The sequence below is a fragment of the Cuculus canorus genome, unplaced genomic scaffold (genome assembly GCF_017976375.1).
Source record: "Cuculus canorus isolate bCucCan1 unplaced genomic scaffold, bCucCan1.pri scaffold_67_arrow_ctg1a, whole genome shotgun sequence".
Classification (NCBI taxonomy): Eukaryota; Metazoa; Chordata; class Aves; order Cuculiformes; family Cuculidae; genus Cuculus; species Cuculus canorus.
In genome coordinates this window covers 34,588-54,120 of record NW_026527846.1, presented here as the reverse complement: position 1 = coordinate 54,120, position 19,533 = coordinate 34,588, and the positions used below count along the sequence as shown (strand labels likewise).

The following is a 19,533-nucleotide window of genomic DNA, read 5'->3' as shown; positions in this document are numbered from 1 at the left end:
ACAAGACTGGGGCAGACCTTCCAGAACTAAAATACAAAGTGGGGAAAAGATATGAATATGTAGTAGGTACTTGTAACTATGCATGTTTTCACACTATAAGTAGCTGTTTATTAAGTTATATGGCGTGCAAGCAAGGAGGAGAATCCCCTTGCACCCCAGTGCTGGAAATAAACATACCTGCTTTAGAACTCATTTTGGGTTATAGGGTTTGATTCTGCAAAACACAACTCTAGCCAAATCTGCAAGAGCATGGCCCTTGCAGTCGGTGGGTAAATGCGACTGTGAGTCAATCATCTCACTCCATACAGAGTAAGTGGCCCAAGAGCCTTTTGAGCTCTCCTGAAATGACAGCAGCTGCATGCCAGGATCTCCCCTGGAAAGGGACGCCTCTCACAGGAGGAAATTGGGAACAAGTGCAGGGAGATTTGGTGTCAGATGTACAAAGGATGAACTGCTTGGATATGACTGCGTGCATGTGATTCTTTAGACATAAACTGTTGACCAAGTCTTCGACTGTCTTAATCCACTTGCATCCACCTAGAGTCTCTCTGAGGAAGGGTTTAGAACGCAAGGGGGTCCCCTCTGAACATCATGACTCAACAGGAGGAAGTCTGGCCCTGTCTTCTGTGCAGTAAACAATCAAATGTACCTTGCCAGCAAACCCTGAAAATCACTGGTGCAACTACTGTGAAGGTCTCTGCTTTGTCTCAACGGGGTGCTTCTTCTCTGCAGTGTGAAGTGCAGCCCTTGGTTTCTCCGCCTTCTTGCTGTAGCCAGTGGCCTTGACATTCAAGGACAGGGGCTGGCTCTTCCTCTTGACATCACACTTGAGGTTGAGGACCACCTCTCCTTCTCGTGTTGGTGTGAGGACGACTGTAATGGGAAGCCTGAGGAAAGAAGACCTTTTTTGCTCCGTTCACTGTCTCTCAGCCTTCTTGTCCTCACACTGTCTACTCTCCAGGACAGCATGTGTACAGTGGCTGTGGTGAGACCCCCGGCCTGGGAGAAACCAGGAGAGCACTCTGCCCTGCCAGGGCCTCCCTCTATGGAGCACGCCCTGGGGAGAACTCCTCAGGGTATGATGATCCCACGCAATTAAATGGCAGAGGATACAAGAGAAAGGCAGCAAACACTAACACCGGCCTCACTGCCCTGCCCATGTGCTATGAGACCCCGCTTCAGTTCCAGACACAGAGAAGGGCACTCACAGATCCCTAGACTCTCTGATCAACATGGCAGTGGTAATGATCTCTTTGTAAAGAGAAATCATCCAGCTCCCATGATGGCTATGCAATGAGGGAGCCATCAAACTGCCACTCTGTACTTTCTGTGAGTAATTTCCATGTGATTTCTGGGTATGCTATCAAACACAGCCAAAGACAGGGACTGAAGGACCGGGGTAACACAGACACAACCAGTTTATGAAGAAACCCACAGTTTCATCCTGTTCTGCTTGGGAAGGAATGAAACAAGGCAGATGTACACTGTGGCTGAGAGTCATGTGGTGACTGCAGAGGGGAGAGAGCCTCAAAAGCAAAACGACAGTACTGTGTTTAGAATGCAGGAGAGAAAATTCGGGCTTTGACCCTTATTACCTTGAAAGAGGAGAGATGGAGCCTTTCAGGGGCTCTACTTTCACTTTGCACCCCTCTGAGAGGAGAGAGCTTTTTCTGAAAGCAAAGCTGAAGGTTTCCTTCTCCCTGTTGATCATATGGATGGTCCACTGTGCCTCACGCCCTATGAAGAGAACAAAGCAGCTGCTGAAAACCTTTTGTTCCTCTGGCCACCGGACAACCCCTGCCTGCTGTGCTCCTGCCTCCCGGCTGAGCCCAGCAGACAGTTTGCGGCAAGGACCATTGCCTGCAGCACGGCATGCTCAGCATCCCGACGTGGAAACACACTTCTGATCCCCTGCACCACCCTCAGATTCCCCCTTGGAAATAGACTTAACTACATGCCGTGTCCCTGACACACGCTCCCTTCCCCTTCTTTTCTGTCATACCCTTAGGGTGCCAGGAGCTGGATGCTCTGCTCACAAGAGCCCATGGCCATTTCCAGCTTCCTCATGGGAGCCTGTTGGATAATGGTCTGCTGGGCTCCCGGAGAGGTATAAGGTACAACCACGGTGCTCACCGATTAACAGCGAGTAGAAGTTCAGGTGAGGTCTGTCCAGACTCACTAGTGGGTCGGTGGTATTGCCCACCAACAGGAACGGGACTGAAATGCTCAGCTCGGGGATTGTAAAAACCCAGAACGATTCTGTGATGTCCAGGTGCTGCGGGATGAACTCAAACTTCATCTGTGGGACAAAGAGGTAAATGAAAGAAAGCTGCTGCCTAGTAGGGTAAGGGGACCGGGATGCAGCCTATACCACCAAGAAAGGCACGGAACCTCCACCTTATGTTGCTATGAGCTCAGAGGTGGGCTGCTGTGCTGCTTACAGCCCAGGAGCATGGCAGATGTGGTGTACAGAGTGAGAACAGGTTCATCTGTCAGTTCATTTACACTGCAGTCAAAGGTTTCTACATGGTCTTGGCAAACTCACAGTGAGTTTAGGTGTAGCTGGTGGCATACATGCATACTGGATCTACCTTCTTAATATTCTGCACCCACCTCTGCTTTCTCCCCTGGCTGGATCCAACCTTTCTCTATGAGGCAGAAGAAAGCCACCTGTCCTGGTGGGGTTTCAGGGTCTTGGCAAGTCCACTGGAAGGAATACGCGGAACCAGTTGGGTTCATAACCATGAAGGACCTGGGCACACAGAGAAAAGGACTGCTAAGGTGGTGTCGGGCCATTAATGACTCTGTCCTACAGCAGACATCAGGCACTGCCAGTCCTGGTTGCCGTCTGGAAGGAGTGATTGGTGTAGGGGGAATGGCACTGGCAACACAACCATTTCACCTGCTTTCTAGGGGCTCTGTTTGTTTCCTAAGTGGCTGTAGATTAACAGCTATCAACAAAGAAATTAGCAAGGATACAGCCAAACTCTTGGACTTTATAGTGGGAAGACCAAGTGAAAATGGTTTGGAAGATGGCATTCTTTGTTGTGGTTCAGCTTTCGCTGACCCTGTCTGACTGGTATCTCAAAGCAGAAGAATGTCCCAAGGATGCTCTTCCACAGGAGGAAGGCTGTACTGGTTGCACAGGCCGGGGATATGTGGTCCTCCCAGACTGATCTACACTTTCTTGAAGAAAGGGACAAAAAGAACAAAAAAAATGGCCAGCTGGTCTTCAGTGACCAGCTTGTTCCAGCCCCATAACAAGCTGGTGGCCAAGTGGCAGCAGATCACAGACAAGGTACAGATGTACCTCGGGGCTTGGAAGAGTAGCCAGAGAGGTCTCTGGCTAAGGGGGATGACATGCAGACCGCAGACCATCAACAGGAGAAGCCATGTCCACGCTTACCTGCTGCTTCTGTTGCAGACTCCACTTGCAGCAAACTCAATCACTCTTGTGTGAGGATCCAACACTGCTCCCACTGGTCCCTTCAGTTCTGGCTTGCACTTTTTTGCAGTGATGTAGTCAGAGTCACCCAATTCAAAGTGGTAGTTTACCATCACGCTTCTCCCCTTCACAACCACCTCTGGGCCCTTCCGATTTGGTGTCAGGTTTGGAATGCTAGGAAGACAGGGACTGCTATTAGCCAGACCAATGCTTCCAGGCAGCCAGCTGCTTGCCTGTCTGCTCGTACAGCACAGACCATGGCATCCTCTCTCTGGGCAAGCACTGACCAGCAAATAAAAAACCCCTGCGCTCCCTGTTGCGGAGGCAGCAAAAGTCAAACAGCAGAAACATGAGCAGTTACGTGTCTAGAGACTAACTGCAGCATGCAGGTTTCTCTGTAGATAGGGAAGCTGTGCTTGTCCCATACACAAGCACAGCTACAGACTGGCTGGCCCCTTGACAGCTTTTCTGGGTCTCTTGTCCCAGATTTTGCAATCTTCCAGGACCTTCATATTCCACATCATGTCTCTTCCCACTGTCTCCATACCTGCTTCCACCAAGGCTGGGGACCATCTTTCTTCACTCCTGTATGGTGGCTCTCTGTGCTGCCTCCTCCCAGGTCCACGCTCCCACCCACCCCCATCAGAGGCAACACCACAACTGCCCATCAGCAGCAGGAGCTGAGAAGTGCCCTGGATGCTTCCTACCTGCAGAGCACACAGCTCCTATAGTACCCCACGCACACAGGAGAGAACTTCATCTGGAAGAGCTGCTCCTGGCCAGCAGGGATGGTGCCGCTGCAGGGCTCGACAGAGAATGGCTGGGGGCCACTGACGATGTTCATAGATGATCTCCGAGAGGCAGAGATGAGCTCCATAGAAGATCTGTGGGAGGCAGGGGGCAGCTCCATAGATGATCTCCGGGAGGAAGAGGTGGCATTCAAAGCACGCTTTAGCTGACTGCAGCTGGACTGGAGCTTCACAGAGACATCAGAAGCGGAGGAGAGAAAATGCCCTGCAGAAAGAAGAGGTTATAACAGGACATCTTTCAAGAGAAAAATCCTTTGCTCCCAGCAACACTGCCTCCTGCTGCAAGTGGACAGAAGGGAGCCAAGACGCACGTGGAGCACCCCTGGCCCAAGCACTCTCAGCAGGAGGACTCTCGAGGAAGAACAAGAAGAGCAGTCAGGTTGTTTTTTGCTTCTGTGTTACTGCTTGCTAAATCGTAAATCTGGAAAGTCCTGTGGACAAGTGTGAAAGTGAGAAGAGACAGAAGGGTGAACTGAGGGAGGGGAACAGTAAACACAGTGAAAGAGCCCAGAAATCCAGACAACTGCTTGAATCAGAACGCACCACTGAACACCGGACTGTGCTAGATGCTCAGGTGACGGCCAGGAAGGCCATATCTGTTAGCAAATGAAATGGCTTCAGGACCGGAGCCAGCTGCTTCGCTCCGTGCTGTTAAACTCTTTTCTTCTCCAGGACTGGGGAGCGAGGTGCAGACTTCTCCTGCAGAATTGTTTCTGGCCAGCATTCATTCCCAAACCATATCCAGGAGCTAACAGCACAGATCTCACATCTCGGTACAGACAGCCTCCACAGCAAGGATGGTGTTTAATCCTGCTTCCCTGTTGCCTACGGAACTGAATTTGGCTTGTTGTGCATGGTAGAGAGAAAGCTTTGGGGAAGAGCACTGCTGTGTCCTTCACACCCGTTCCTTCCTTTCTCTTTGCCAGGCTTTCATAACCAATGCCCAGGAGGCTAATGGCACGGCATAGCACAGCGGCTTCAGCACAAGTGCCGGGGAACAGCCAGCACCAGAACCCACAGGGACGGAGATAAGCACATTCAGGGCATCAGGGACTTTGGTGGAGGTCTCTCATCTTGACAACCAGCAAACTATCTGTGATACGAAACACAAAGGTTGTCAGTTCTCCTCACTCCTGTCCCTGATGGCACCTCCTGGAGACACAGTCCTGTTTCCCTGCAGCACTGTGCTGCTCCCAAGGAGACCCTGAACTTGGACACAGCTGTACTGCTGCAGGTTCATGAGTCCCTGCCCTGCTGTTGAGCTCCAATGATTGCTGTGAGCAGGGTCTCTGCCTGCAGCAAACGCTCCTGTGCAGGAGGTAGGAGGGTTCATTTTAGGCTGTGACTTTGCATTTGTGTTGGACCAGGGAAATCACATGCAGACAGTGACTACAGCTAACTCCTTGTCACAGCATCAGTCTTGCCAGTCTCAGAGACTTCCCAAAGAGGTGCCCTGATGTCTCCCTTCCCAGTCCTGACCCACCTGAGCCTTGGTTCTGTCTTGAGCCACGGTCAGCTCCTGTGCAGAGAGCAAGTGGCACAGCAAGCACGGGAGGGTCTGAGAGGAGGAGAAGGGACAGGGAGATCATGGCTCCAGCTGCAGCTGGAGGGAAGATGCAACTGGGAAGATGCTGATCAAAGTGCATGACTGGACAGGGATGAAAAAGCAATTCATGTTTTTGGGTTAAGGGGCATGGTTTTCTCCCCAAGCCCTCAGCTACAAACTGAAATACGTCGGGAACCCCCAGCTGCCACAGAGCTCATGTCTTACCATCCAGACTGCATGGGAACAGCTTCTCAGCTCTTGCCCTTTCATCTTGCACAGCTGCCATCCAGGTGTATTCCAGGGCCACATTCCCTCTATTGGACAGCCGGAAACTGCAAAGCAAGGAGGAGGAGTAAAAAGTCCAATAAACACAAAGGAGGCAGAGAAGTAACACTGTACAATGGGCTCTTGGCAGCCCTTTCTTTATCCTGAGAAGCACCGTCTTCCCCAGGCAACTCTGCCACATCTGAATCACTGCCCTGAGCTGCCCCAAGACAAAGTACTGCAAAGTCTGGAAGTGAAAGAGGAAAAGGCACATGTGGGGCCCAGGAGACTTAATCTGAGGGTCTTATTCTGGTCTTTATGTCTCAGTTTGACATAATATTTTGACTGCATGCTCGTCCTCGAGCAGATGAGGACAGGCCACCATGCCATGTAAGCAAAACTATGGGTGTCCTCAGCACAAAGGCACAGCAGAACTGAACCTCTCCTGCCACGTCTTGGCAGAACGGCAGCCACTATCTCCTGCTTGGCTTTGTGGGCAGATACAGATCCCCCACACTCAGACATGACTTGGAAAGGATGAAACAGTAAATGATTTGTTTAAAGGGCTGAACAGCAGGTGAGACTGGACATCAAGCCCTAGAAGGGACTCAGGTCCACACATGGGACATCTCCAGATCCATGTGCCAGATTGTGCGTGAAAGCTGAAACCTCAGACCCAGCAGGCAACAGAACCTCTTTCCAAGGCTGATCAGCCGGTTTGCAATTAGAAGAGGTTTACTAAGCGGCCGAGCAATGAGCATGTCAGTGCAATCTCTGCTTGCACAGTGAGGAGAAGGAAAAGCAGAGGCCTCCAGAAGCACAGCGTGGCTCTGGGGAAGCAGACACTGGGTCAGCCCTGGGCAAAGTTGGTTCCCAAGCGCAGGCCCCTGCCTAGCCTCCAGCACTCACGTGAACGTCCTCGTCTGGAACAGCAAGGTGTCCCTAAACTGAATCATCTTCCTGTCCAGCTTGAACTTGGCGTAGTCAACGACAGCACTGAGGCGAAGCTCTACCTCGTGGCTGTTCTCCTCCAGGACGGTGTGAGTTGGTTCTGGGTCTGTCTTGATCACCTTCAAACACAATAAGAAGAACCACTGACCAAAGCCCAGAAAGGTGACAACGTTTGACCCTTCCCCTATAGTATTTGTTTGCACCTGCTGATCAATGCAATCACCGCCACCCCTGTGAACGCACCCAAGGGGACCGTGACCAGGTATCAGTCCCTCTGTTTCAACCCTGTAGAGTGTCTGACCTTATTCCTGGCCCCCTATAAATCTAGCAGGCCTCTAAAACAGGATTAAGTTCCTCAGCTGGAGTTCTGCAGAGGGAAAATCCCAGGAATGAACATATCTACAAAGCACCTTTTCCTTCTTGTCTTAGGAGAAAGTGCCTTCCAGATGTCACATGTGGGGCGACAGCCATACTGGTGGGGGTTGGGGATGGGCAACTGGGATGGGCATGAACTCACTAGGAAGGTCTCTGACTGTTGATGCTCTGATGGGGAAGAAGTTTGGATTACAGGTCTTACAATGGTTCAGAAACTAGACAAGAACCATCACCCAAGAGAAGTGTTTGGCAATAATGACAGTAAAAGCAAGAGTCTCTAGAGATGAGACCCCCTTCTCCAGACTCCCTCATGACTGCCACACAGGACCTGGGCTGCTGCATGGTGAGACATCCCACATAGTAGAGAGACCACAACCCCAATCGCTGGTGTCAGCGTAGACGCAGCTCAGAGCTCACCCACAATGTGCTGGTGGGTAGACAGCATACACAGAAGAGCGCTAGTGTTGCTTTCATTTCAGAACAAGAGACTGAGTGCAGTGGATTTAACTCCTTGTTGGTGAAAAGGCACTGGATTGAATTAAGAGATTTTAACCCCATAAAATGTGTTATCGCAAAATGTGACTTCCCATTCAGCACAGACTACAATGCTTCAGCTTTTAGCAGAGACCAATAGTTTGCACCTGGCTAAATATCTGTTATCAAACTAAGCATCTCTGTCAGAAAGACTTCCCCATCTCATGTGAGCGTATCAGGCCACTGTGCCTCCACCTCTCCCCTAAAGTGCACTGCTGGCTATAAGCTCATGGGTGGATTAAACACCAGCAGGAAGCAGGAGCTGCTCAGCCAGCAGAGAGAGCAGTCACCTGCTGTCAGCAGTTCTTTTTGTGGAAGCTAGGACAGCTTTTGCTATTGCGCTTCCTACCTTCTCCTTGGCAGGCCACGCGGCTGCTGGGTCCCTCGTGGCATCCACCTCCTTGACAGTGCGCAGGCGGTCGTCCCAGTCGGTCACCTCCTCTGGTGGCAGCTGGAAAGCAATCTTGGCCACCTGGCACTTCACAGGGTGCATTTTGAAGGTGACCGGGACATCCGATTCCAAGGTTACTGTGATGTCCTTGGCACAGCCAGCATGGAGGTGTCCCACCTAGGGAGAATTGGAGAGCCAAGACCAAACTGAAATCACTGGCGAGGATGGCACTGACAGAAAAAGGACTGATGTGGTGAGCAGCTGTTCCAGGAATCTACATCTTTCTGTGTGTTTCTCTGAGTTTTGATAGACAAAAGTACAAACAAAAGATGCCACCGTCCACAACACGGAGGGGCTAACAGCCCTCCCTCAGCAAAGCCAGGCACGGCATCTCCTACGTAGCACGAAATGGGCTCTCACTGGTATGTGGTGACTCCCGGGCAGCTCCTGGAACCTGCCAGGCAGTGCCTGAGCAGTGGGAAAGGCAGAGACGTTCAAGCTCACCTGGGGGGAGAAGTGAAACGGGGCATCTGCCAGCCACTCAAACCGCATTGCCTGCACCCTGCTGCGGTTGGTGACAGTGAAGGTGACGCTGTAGGGCTTCCCAACGTGACAGTCCCCGAATTGGATGTGATCCACTCTGGCACCTGTTCAGAATGAGAGCAAGTGATCTCAGTGTGAGGTAGCTCCATCTGCTCCCCTTACGTGCCCAGACACAGGTATATGTCCAGCTCTTTTCCTTGTTCCAATCCTTCCTCCCTCCGGAAGATGCAGTTCCCCATCTTGCCGCTTTCAGGGAAACACCCCAACACACCCCTCAACAGGCGGCTGTGTCTGTGCAGGGAGACATGCAGTACAGCATGCGCTGCCTCGGCGCACACAGCTGGCACAGGCCACCAGCTCCAGCAGGTGACAGCACAGACCTGGTTATATCGAGGACACAAATGACCGTACATCGTTTTCATCTCTACAGGACACCACGGGCTGGCAGATCTCCTCGTGGAGATTCTCTGCTGCACAGTGCTTTCTCCAACCCTTCCCTACCAGCCTGCATACTTCACCCCGACAGACGATCTTCCCTTGTGTTCTCAAGTGGGGCTGCTCCGCAGGCTACAAAAGGCCACAGGATCTGCCTGCTAGGTCTGGACCACACGTGCACTGGCACAGGGTGAGCAGAAATGTCTGTCTTCCTGTTCCTTGCTCAATCCTGGCAGTCTCTCTGCTCTTACCCTCAGTTACATCTTCCTTCAGATTGCCCTCAGTGCTCTCTTCGCTGCCTGCCATTAGTCCGTGGATGTTTTCTAGCAGGAAGTCATCCTCACAGCCATCACCAACCAGATGAATGTTGGTTTCTGCATTGAGGCTGCCCACCACCAACACGCGGATCTTCCCTTCCACATGTCGGGCAAGGTTCGGTTTGAAGAGCACATCAAACTCGGCTGATTCCCCGGGAAGCAGGACCAAGGAAACGGTGTGCGGCTTCCTCCCTGCACAGCAATGGAAATCAGAGACAAGCGATACAGCCATGCAGAGGAAACATTTCCACAGGCTCTGAGAAGAGTAAGAAGTTGAAACGCAGCTGTCTCTAAGCACAGTTTCTGCCATCGCTGGCTCCAGACCCTCCTCCTATATTCCCAAGACTAAGACAGCACCCTGCATAGAACTGCTTGAGTATCTTAACCTCAGGTTAACACCCAGCTCTCACTCAAGCTGCATCCAGACAGCTCCTGCCATACAAAAAGCTGAGTCAAAGGGCAGTTTTGGCTTTTGTTGGCTGCCTGTGGGCTCAAGGGCTGCCTCCGTTCAGGCTGGTAACTCCCCACCTGCAGCACAGACCTCAGATGGTCCATTCAAGTGCTGGCAGGTTTCTGCAACTCAACCCGCCCTATCGAGAAGAACTGAAAATCTTCCTACAACTTGCTAGGAGGAAACCCTGCAAAGAGTCCACATGAGAGACAAGGGGTAGGAGAGCTCCAGGGAAGAAACTGTGCCTGACACCTGGATGCTGCTTAGACAAGCCAAGAGCAGGGCACACGCTTTCCCTGTGTGGATGACTGCACTTCGAGGTTAATGAATTTACCTGCTCCAGGAGAGTCCTCCTCCATGCCCGCGTCTTTGTAGATGCAGCGTGTGGTGGCCCTGGTGTTCAAGAAGAAAACTCCCTCTCCACCCAACAGGTCCATGATCAACTGAGAAAAGGGAGCAGAGAGCATGACCACAATGGTATGGGTACAGGACGGCACAGGGATCGACACCGCACACTTCCTCACCTCGAACACAGCTCACAGGACAAAGTTTACATGAAATCAGACAGGAAGAAAAGTGTTCAGAGGCATTGGAATAGAACTAAAATATCACCATACAGGAGAGTACTAAAAGCTATGAGTAGGATATAATTAGACTACAACTGAGTTTGATTACAAGGTATTAAAACATCATCAAATAGAATCTAACGTAACCAGGACATCACTTTCCCACAGGAGAACTAAAGTGTGAGAAGAGAGGCAGGGGGAAAAATAGCCCACCAACTCTCTGGTGTTGAACCAAACCGAGAAGGAGAGGCTGGTCAGAAATTCACACTTCCAAGAAGAACTCCCTTCTTGGAAAAAGTCCTCAGCCATTTGCCTCAAAAGAATTTCCGAGACCCATTCCATGCAGTTCACTGAGGCACAGAGTGTGGAGTAACCAGCAGAAAACTGAAGAGTGGGTCAGGACAGCAGTGGTGACAAAGGAGATGGAGCTCTTCTGGAGGGATCTGTCTAAGAAACAAGACTCTCCCCACCAGTGTGCCAAAGCCTCTTCCAGAAAGTCAGAGGGAGGTGTTCTCCTGCAACAGAGTGGCTTTGAGTACAAGGAAAGGGGTTCGTTCGGTGTTCAACCACATGCATGAAGTACCAGTGCTTCGGTGCATCTCTGCCATGGTTTCTGCTACCTTTCCTCCATGGCACAACAACTTGTTCCTAGACTACAGCATTCCCTGACTACCTCCTCACCTGGACAGGTACGATGCCACTGTTGCAAATGACCAGAGGGAGTTCTTGTGAATCACCCAGCAACAGCTTCTTGAAAAGCAACAAAGGGTTCCCCTTCTCATCACGAAGGACCGGGCGCAGGACAGTCACCTGAGGCAGATTCCCAGCCCCAGTGATGGAGAAGGTCAGGCTCTGTGCTTTAGTTGCTGCAGGGCTGCAGGACAGACGAGAGAAATCATTAGGGCTGGCATCAACCCATTTCTCACTTGGCAAGCAAAGAAGCAAGTGCCACCCCCTGTGTTTTCCCTAGCTGGTGCTCCTGCACCCCACGACTCAGCTTCCCCCTCACCCCTCTCCTCCCGGTCAGACCAGGGTCATTTGTGACACGAATTTGCTCTGGAGAGCCAGAGCCTTCCAGAAGCACAGCGACAAGGCATTGCACTAAATTGACTCATGCAGTACAGCAGGTAAATAATGGGGCAACAGAGGAGATACAGCAAACTCAGTGTTGGCAGTGACACGAGACACATGCAAAAAGCACAAGCACAGCATGAAGATAGGATACAAGCAAGAAGGGAGACGTAAATAAATAACAACATTAATAAAGATTATTTCCAAGGACACCAAACCAGGAACTCCTTATTAGGGCAGAAAGCCGACTTATCCTGTCCCAGTTCAGCAACCAAATGGTTGGGGAAGAGCAGGTCAGAGCCCTGGTACAAACACAGGTCCCAGGACAAAGGAACTGGGCTCCTCTTTTACAAAGGGTCCAATTGCTCCTTCACATGAAATATCTCAATATACCCCAGGTCATCACAGCAGATCTTCTCATTTTAACAAAAAAAAAAAGGGACGAAATAATGTACTCTAACTTGCCGGCACAGAAACCTCTTCATCTAACCCTTTGTCCTTGCAAAGCCCCAGCTGTCACACGTCTCCAGTTCTTTGCAGTTCAGTAAATTCCAGTTGGCTGCCTAATGTCGCACTGCCTTCACAGCCACTCGCGTGAGCTGAACTATGAGCCCCATTTTGTGCTCTGCTCTACCCAGCAGTTACTGCCTCCTGTGTCATCTACGTAGTCTAACCAAGGCTGCTGAGAGCATTAGGGGTAACAAGAGGTCTGGTCCTCCCAGAAGAGAGGCAGCTATCAGAAAGGTGTTCCTCCCTTCCCATTACTCTCCTCCCCAAGAATTCACCGGGTGAGTTACCTTGCTTGGATGTCAAGGGAAGCCTCAAATGTGCACCGGTAGTTCTTTGCCTTTAGCGGACTGAAGGTGACTGTAGCAAAGGCGTGAGAGCGGCTGGGCACACACATCTGAAGTGGATCCACCTTGAAAATGCCTTTAATGTCGTTCTTATGCTGGGGGGGAACCCACAAAGTGGTGTCAGGAAGAACCATCCTTCCATGTGCTGCACTCTTATACATGCATTATGTGGAACAGCCCCAGACAATGTCTTCCTTCCTGCTTCCCTGGACACGCTTCTTTCAGCTCAGAGAGTGACTCCAAAGTGGTGCTGACCTTGCACAGAGAGCTGCCATCAAGCCCAGGAGTGCAAAAGCTCTCTCTGATGGCTGGGCAGCCACAACAGTGCACACGGGAGGTGGGGACTGCATGGAGAACCCTGCAAATAACCTAAAATGGGCCTTGAAAGAGAAGGAAAAGACCAGGGAGCCGGAGGAAATGGTCTGCTTGGAGCCCTGGCACATCCATCTAGTAGAAACCTCCCCTCCAAGCGTGCTTCCAAGAGATATTCAGGAGGGTTCTCATCTCCCACCAGAGATTCAGCAGTGAGCCAAAACCTTGTTTGAGGCGCGCTGAGTTCAACCCAACTGTCACCCCGGCACTGCTGCTCCCTCCCCTGTGGATTACCCTGCACCGAGCCAGGTTGGTCCTGGCGAGGGCAACCACTGAATCTGGAGCACAAGGCAGGCTATCACACAGCCTTCAAAGAGCAACAGTCGCTTTGGCCTGGCCTCTTGTTCTTACCTCAGTGCTGATGGGTTTGACGGAGAGGACCACATTACAGGGGACTTTGTTCACATTACGGATCTTGAAGCGAGCCTCAGCCTGGTGCCCAACGACAACATTGGTGAAGATAAACCTGTTCTCATCTGTGATGAACACACCCTTGTCTTGCAGTGTCTGTAGGCTCTGGTACAGTTTCTTGTTGCCGCATATTCTATGCTCCTCAAAGATTGACTCGATGTCATCAACCACAAATGCTGCGAGTAAACCAGAGGCAGGACTGAGCACGGAGAAGCCCTCCTGCCCCATTTTTATCTGAGCCCTGCTGGCCTCTCAGAAGGCTCGATAAGCCCTTTCTGCCCAAGTCACTGCAAACCCAGCCTTAGGTAAGGGAATTAGCTGTGAGGATGGAGCTCAGTCACCCTCAGTCGTAAAGGGTATGGCATTTCTTTTGTCCTTCCAAGCATCGTCCCCGAGCCTCTCCCCACTAGCGGACTTGGAAATAACTGGAACCTCTGAGCATTTCAAGATAGGAATTTAGGGTCAGGGTGCCTCTCTATCCAAGCAGTAAGTTCAGGTCAGTTCAGCAGAAGGTCTGGCTACCGGAGCCTGTGGATGAGGCTTACCTGGGAAGCAGGACTCAGCAAACAGGGTATAGGGAACGCCAAGGGGATTGTCCGTGGGGGCTCTGCCTTGGATATCGATGGACAGGTGCTCCTTGCATTTCCCTAGTGTCGCTGCACGGCACTCAACCGTGATCGTCTGCCGGCCCCCAGGAGGGATGGAGCCAAAGCCAGGGTAAACCGTGAACATGCCGAGAGTGAAGCGAGTCTGCAGAAAGAACCCCAGGAGAGACTGATGTCCAACAGCTTTACCCTCAGCATCCTCAGCAAGAAGCATGCCGCTCCTGGGCCTCCATCTGGGCCCAAGCCCAGTTCCAGGGCAGGGAGGGATGACTCTGTAGCCCAAAGGCAGCCCCAGGATGGAAAGAACAAGGCAGGAGGAGCTCCAGGCCCGTTCTGAGAGGCATAGAGGAAGGACTTTGGGTGGAAAGGGCAAAGGAGGTAGCTAGGATCCTTCAGACTCTATGGGTAAAACAGGAGAGCGGAAAGAGCTGTCAGAAATGATGGGAGAGGAGAGAGGGGATTGGAAATAAGAAAAAGCAAGGTCATCTGATACCTATGGACTGGGAGTTCAAAGAGGGACATTCTCATCTGTGGCATTCACAGACCTATTTTGGCTAGCAGCTACCAAACACAGGACCTGCTGCCCTCCCCTCCCACAACTCCAGGTCCGAGCCAGAGCACCTCCATCATGCAGACCTTGTCCCATCCCGTGGTGATGAGCCCCCAGCCTGGGCACAGCAGTGTCCTTTCACACCACCTGCAGCGGCACATGTTGGGGAGCAGGAGCCACCTACCTCAATGACAGGGCCTGCATCCTGTTGCAGCAAGCACTTGCTTTTCTTGGCCAATACAGCATTTGTCCTTGTGTCTTCACTCATGCAGGACTGGACAGATTGCAGTTGATGTGCACTGAGAGGAGAAAGGAGGAAACATCCATCATGCTGAGTTCCCCCTGCCTTTCTCTGAGGGCAAAGACAGCCTTCCTCCCCACGAAGGAAAGCCCTCCTGCTCCTGATGGCTCCCAGAGGGCTGTCTGCAGCACCCGTTACTGTAGCTTACGGATAGGTCAGTGGTTTCACCAGTTTGTCCTACACATGGGGATACCGAGCTGTTCTGCTCACAAGCCAGTGACACAGGCAGACAGTAACCTCGGTCTCCTGGCTGCCTCTCACCCCCAGCCATGCTACAGTGCCTCCTCAGCGGGAAGGGTGGTGCAGGTATTCTCTCACCTTGGCTTTGGTGGCACTCGGCAGATGTGGAAATTAAAGGCCAGGACGCCTTTATTCTCCAGCGTGAAGGTGCGGGTTTTCCTGGTGCCCTTCAGCACAACACCAAAGTTGATGAGTGAAGCAGGGGAAATGCTGTACTTGCTGAATGCAGCTTTCGCTGACACTTTGATTGGGATGACAGCGGCGATCTTGTCTCCTTCAGAGATACTGGGATCAATCACCTGTAGCCAGGAGAGGGGCTGGTAAATACTGCAAAGAGGCCAACCACTGTCTCTGTCCCCTGACCCCATCCCGGGCCCCCATCAGCTCACCCTCCCTGTTTAAAAGCCTCCTCCAGAGCCAGTTTTCAGCTCTACTTTGGAAGCATCGCAAATTGTTTCTGAACGACTTCCTTGTACACATATGAGAGAGGATTCTCCAGCTACAGTCTTCCTTCCAGAAGAGACATGTCCTGCTTATGCTTCTAGGACATGGTATGCCAACACCGCCTGGCCCAGGCAGCTCACCTGGCACTGCAGGATGGCTTTGTCCTCAATGCTCATTTCCCTCTTAGGGTGGAAGAGCAGATGGACATGCATGGAATCTCCAGAGGAGGCCAGCATGCCCTTCTGCGGGTGGACAGTGAAGTGGGATGCCAAGTCAGGTATGTTGGTATCTGCGGCTTCCAGCTTGAAACTGGGGAGAAAGGGAAGAAACAAAGACATCTGCACTTAAAAGTACCAGTGCCACCAGCACAAACAGGACTTTTCAGGGACCATAAAAAACATGAAAGAGTAAGAGTGCAGCTGTGCTCGGGGAATCCCAGAGCTTGACACTGAGAACAGTCACTCACAAATGTCGCAAGCTACCGTTAACAGTGCATTTTTTCATTCCCTCCTTTAAAAAGCCTCATGAAGAGAAATGAGCTGACCCTTGAATGAAGAAAATGAATCTCAGCAGTGAGTGGCTTAAATTTTAGGGTGTCTCCTTCTGGTTCCCGCTCAGCTGTGAAGAACTGCTGGGGTGGGCCTGGATTCCCTATGATGACACTTGGGACTGGAAAGCCAGATGTTGTATGTACCCGAACTGTGAGGGTGCCAGCACGGACAGAAGGAGAACGCAGGCCTGGGCAGATGGTGGCACCATGCATTCACAGACCAGGCAGCTGGACCCACCTGTACACAATCTCGTACTTCCCTCTGTTCTTCAGAGTCAGCACTTGCTTTGCCTCACCCAGGACTTTAAGGGCTCCAAAATCCACGTAACCTCTACCTGCAGAAAACCCACACAGCAAGGCAAGAAATGGTGAATATTTGTGAGCTGCTGTAGACTACACCAGGTGACAAGAGACATCTTTGGAGTTTTCCGGTGGCACAAAATCCTTCTCAGCAAGTTTCCTTTTGTGGAAGTTTTCTCATTCTGCTTTGCTGCCCTGTCTCTTTCTCAGAGAATATCTGAAAGGTTTTGCAGCTAAGGAGCTCAGCTTCCATCTCCTGGCTTCCAAGCACAGACCCATCACCTTTACAAGCTGTGACAAGCCTTCAGGTGTCACCGGCTGCTTGTTCACATCACTGCCATTTCAAAGCCCCCATATCGGCCTCCACATGGAGTTACATACTACCAAGTTCGAAGGTTCAAGACTCAGGGCTGCCTTTGTGCCCTGACAGTGCTTCACTCCTGGCAGCCTGCAGAATACGTGCGCTATGTACCCGTGCCATGCCTGCGTGCTATCCCGTCCCGTCCCATCCCATCCCATCCCATCCCATCCCATCCCATCCCATCCCATGTGCTTTGGCTGTCCCTCTGCCAAGGCAGTGCAGGGCACCTGGATTCCTTTGTTCTGGGGTCATCCACTGACCTGTAGAAACATTGATGTCCAGACCAATGTCATAGGCCTCCGCAAAGACTTGGATACTTTCTACTTGAACAATGCCCAGGAGTTTTTCTGCATCTGAAACCTGAGGCAGCAGGAAACAAACAGTGCTTAGACCGTTCTCCTAAACCCTTTTGGTAGACAACACACGAGTCCTTGTCTCTGCCGGCTGCTTGCACCATGGCCCCCCCTCCGTGGCAAGCATTTGTGGATTCCTAACCTGTTTATCTCACAGGCTGATGGTATCCTGCAGTGAGAGTCCCTTGTTGCTAAGGGCCTGGGGAGGCAATGCAGGTACAAAGGCCTCTCATGAAGGCTCATCCTTTTGCCCTCTTTGCCGGCTGCCTTTCAAGCACAGTCTCCATCCCTAAAGGCACGGGGTTGCCCACCCCCGAGTCCTTCTCACCTCTACTTGGAATGTCTTCTTAATGTCGTCAACCTTTGTGGCCTTGAAACACAAACGCATGCCAAACTCTGAGCAGGGACCAATGATGCCTGCATCCTGCGACACTGAGAAGCCCTCCCCAAGGTCTTCCAGCCCACGGATCCACCAGGCCACAGGCAGCGGGGTAGGGTTGTGCAGGACCACGGTCTTGCTGTCCATCCTGCAGAGACAGGAAGACACACAATACTGCCTGCTCGACAATCATGCCAGCCCTGCAACTCGGAGCAGTCCTTCCCACGCCTCTGAAACCCCAGCTGAATGTCTCCTCTCTGTCACAAGTCTCAGAGGTGAGGGCCTGGGCTAAAAGCGTATCTGACAGAAGGCGGATAAGGAGGAGCAACGGGACGGCTCGCTGAACCAGCACACAAGTCACAAATGCATCAGGATGCCCATCGCACAGCAGTGCTTGGGCTACAAAGCTTGTGGCTGTCATGGGATCTTCGAGCCAGCAAAGAACCGTGAGCAAGAGAATGGGAACTGCTGGAAGGAAGAGGGATGTTAGTCCAGCCTCCGATTTGAGTGGCCACACATCCAGCAAGAGAAGCTGAAGGGGACCTGACTGACAGCACTGGTGTCCATCAGAGCGGCCGCAGGATGACTGACCTGTGCAGAAGCAGCCTGTTGAACTGCACCTTCTTGGGGCTGACCTCCAGCTTCACCTGCACTCCCTGGCAGCACAGGCGGAAGACCACTGGGTCTGGGTTGTCCTCAATACAGCAGATGAGGTTGTCTTCCTTGAGCCCAGTCGAAGTGGGGTACGCCCAAATGCTCAACTCCTGGCCCGGTCCCCCAAAAAGAAATACAATAAAGCATTCAGTGAGCAGAAGGAATGGCTTTTCTGCAGGTGCCTGCCCTACCTGCCCATCTTCTCCTACCTGCTTCTCATTCGGTTTAAGTCTCATGCTGGGAGGGTCTAAACGGAACACGTCCATTCTGCGATCGTGTTCAAAGCAGAAATGCACCTCTGCTTCCAAGGATGTGATGTTGAGGATGTTGATCTTCTCAAAGTTGCTGGGACAATGCTGTGCCTTGTACCTGTCCACAAAAGGGGAAAAGGCTGCAGAGGAGACCGTTGCCTTTATCATACATTGCAGAAAGCGCTGTGTCCTGGCTGCAGGATCCTGCACTGGGAGACCACGCTCTACCAAGCAGGCTAAGAACAAGGATCCCTTTCAGGGGGACGTTGCATGCTATGAGGGTGCTCCTTGTGCGTTGGAATAGTTAAAGCAAACCAGGCACATGGATTCTTCCCCCTCCTTTGTTTGGTTTTAAAAATAGTTTACCTTATCTCTTTCAAAAAAAGTCATGAGACCACCCTGTATTTCGTGGGTGAACTCAAAGTCGTGAGGAAGGAAACAAAAAGGATCAATTCCCAAGACTAATGCTAAATCTCTGCTAAAGGTCCCTTCTCTCATGTGTGGAAAAGAATTTGGACTTCAAGGGTTAAATAAAACAAACAGGAACCCCAAACCATTCATCAGCGGGGCTAAAAATCCTCCTTTGCTTTGTAAACCGTTTGGATTCCTTGAGTGGTCAAAATGCCACCAGCTCTCCAGAGCTCCCATGGTGACAAGAACTGTGCCTTCAACATGAAAACATTTTTTAAAAAAAAGAGCAATGTCAAAAGCAGAAACACGCCAGCAGTTACAAGGACAACTTTTTTAGGCAGACTTTCTCCAGCAGTGAGAATCAGGAAAAAGCAACTGTCATCTGGATTCCTCTGCAGGTTCCCCCTCCTCCTCCCAGCATGTCAAATTGTAATGTTTTAGTAATACTACAGACTAACGAGTGGTTTACAAAGACATCAGCAGAATAATTGCTCCTTCTGTCTCACTGTAGAGCTCAAAACTCATAGAAAAGCAGCAGAAAGTTGTGGCTCCGGCCCTCAAGGCACCCACCACATAGGAAGATCAGCTCCATCCCTCTCCGGCTGCTCCAAAGCTCATGTGTATTTTGTCTGCTCAAGTTCACTCATCCATGGTCTTTCAGCCGCAAGTACGTCCCAGGTGTCTGCCTGGGCCTGCCCTGAGTTGTGTCCCTGGGGCAGCATGTCCGCGAAAGCACAAGACCCTGGAGATCCCATCCCAACACCACACTCTGAGCAGGCGGCACATCGGATGCTCACTC

General features: G+C 51.5%; 1 protein-coding gene across 1 annotated transcript in view; it reads right to left on the bottom strand.

Annotated features, from left to right (window-relative positions):
- Window positions 1–9,243: 9,243 nt before the first annotated feature.
- LOC128850760 (hydrocephalus-inducing protein homolog) overlaps window positions 9,244–19,533 on the bottom strand; it is a gene marked incomplete at its 5' end in the record, with an annotated part of 44,210 nt that continues 33,920 nt past the window's right edge. The window contains 14 exon segments of the mRNA XM_054055747.1: window positions 9,244–9,802; window positions 10,396–10,504; window positions 11,309–11,501; window positions 12,496–12,647; window positions 13,276–13,511; window positions 13,881–14,085; window positions 14,675–14,789; window positions 15,110–15,330; window positions 15,616–15,784; window positions 16,264–16,356; window positions 16,943–17,046; window positions 17,368–17,566; window positions 18,010–18,182; window positions 18,282–18,441. Of these exon segments, the coding sequence (XP_053911722.1) occupies window positions 9,426–9,802; window positions 10,396–10,504; window positions 11,309–11,501; window positions 12,496–12,647; window positions 13,276–13,511; window positions 13,881–14,085; window positions 14,675–14,789; window positions 15,110–15,330; window positions 15,616–15,784; window positions 16,264–16,356; window positions 16,943–17,046; window positions 17,368–17,566; window positions 18,010–18,182; window positions 18,282–18,441 (2,506 nt within the window).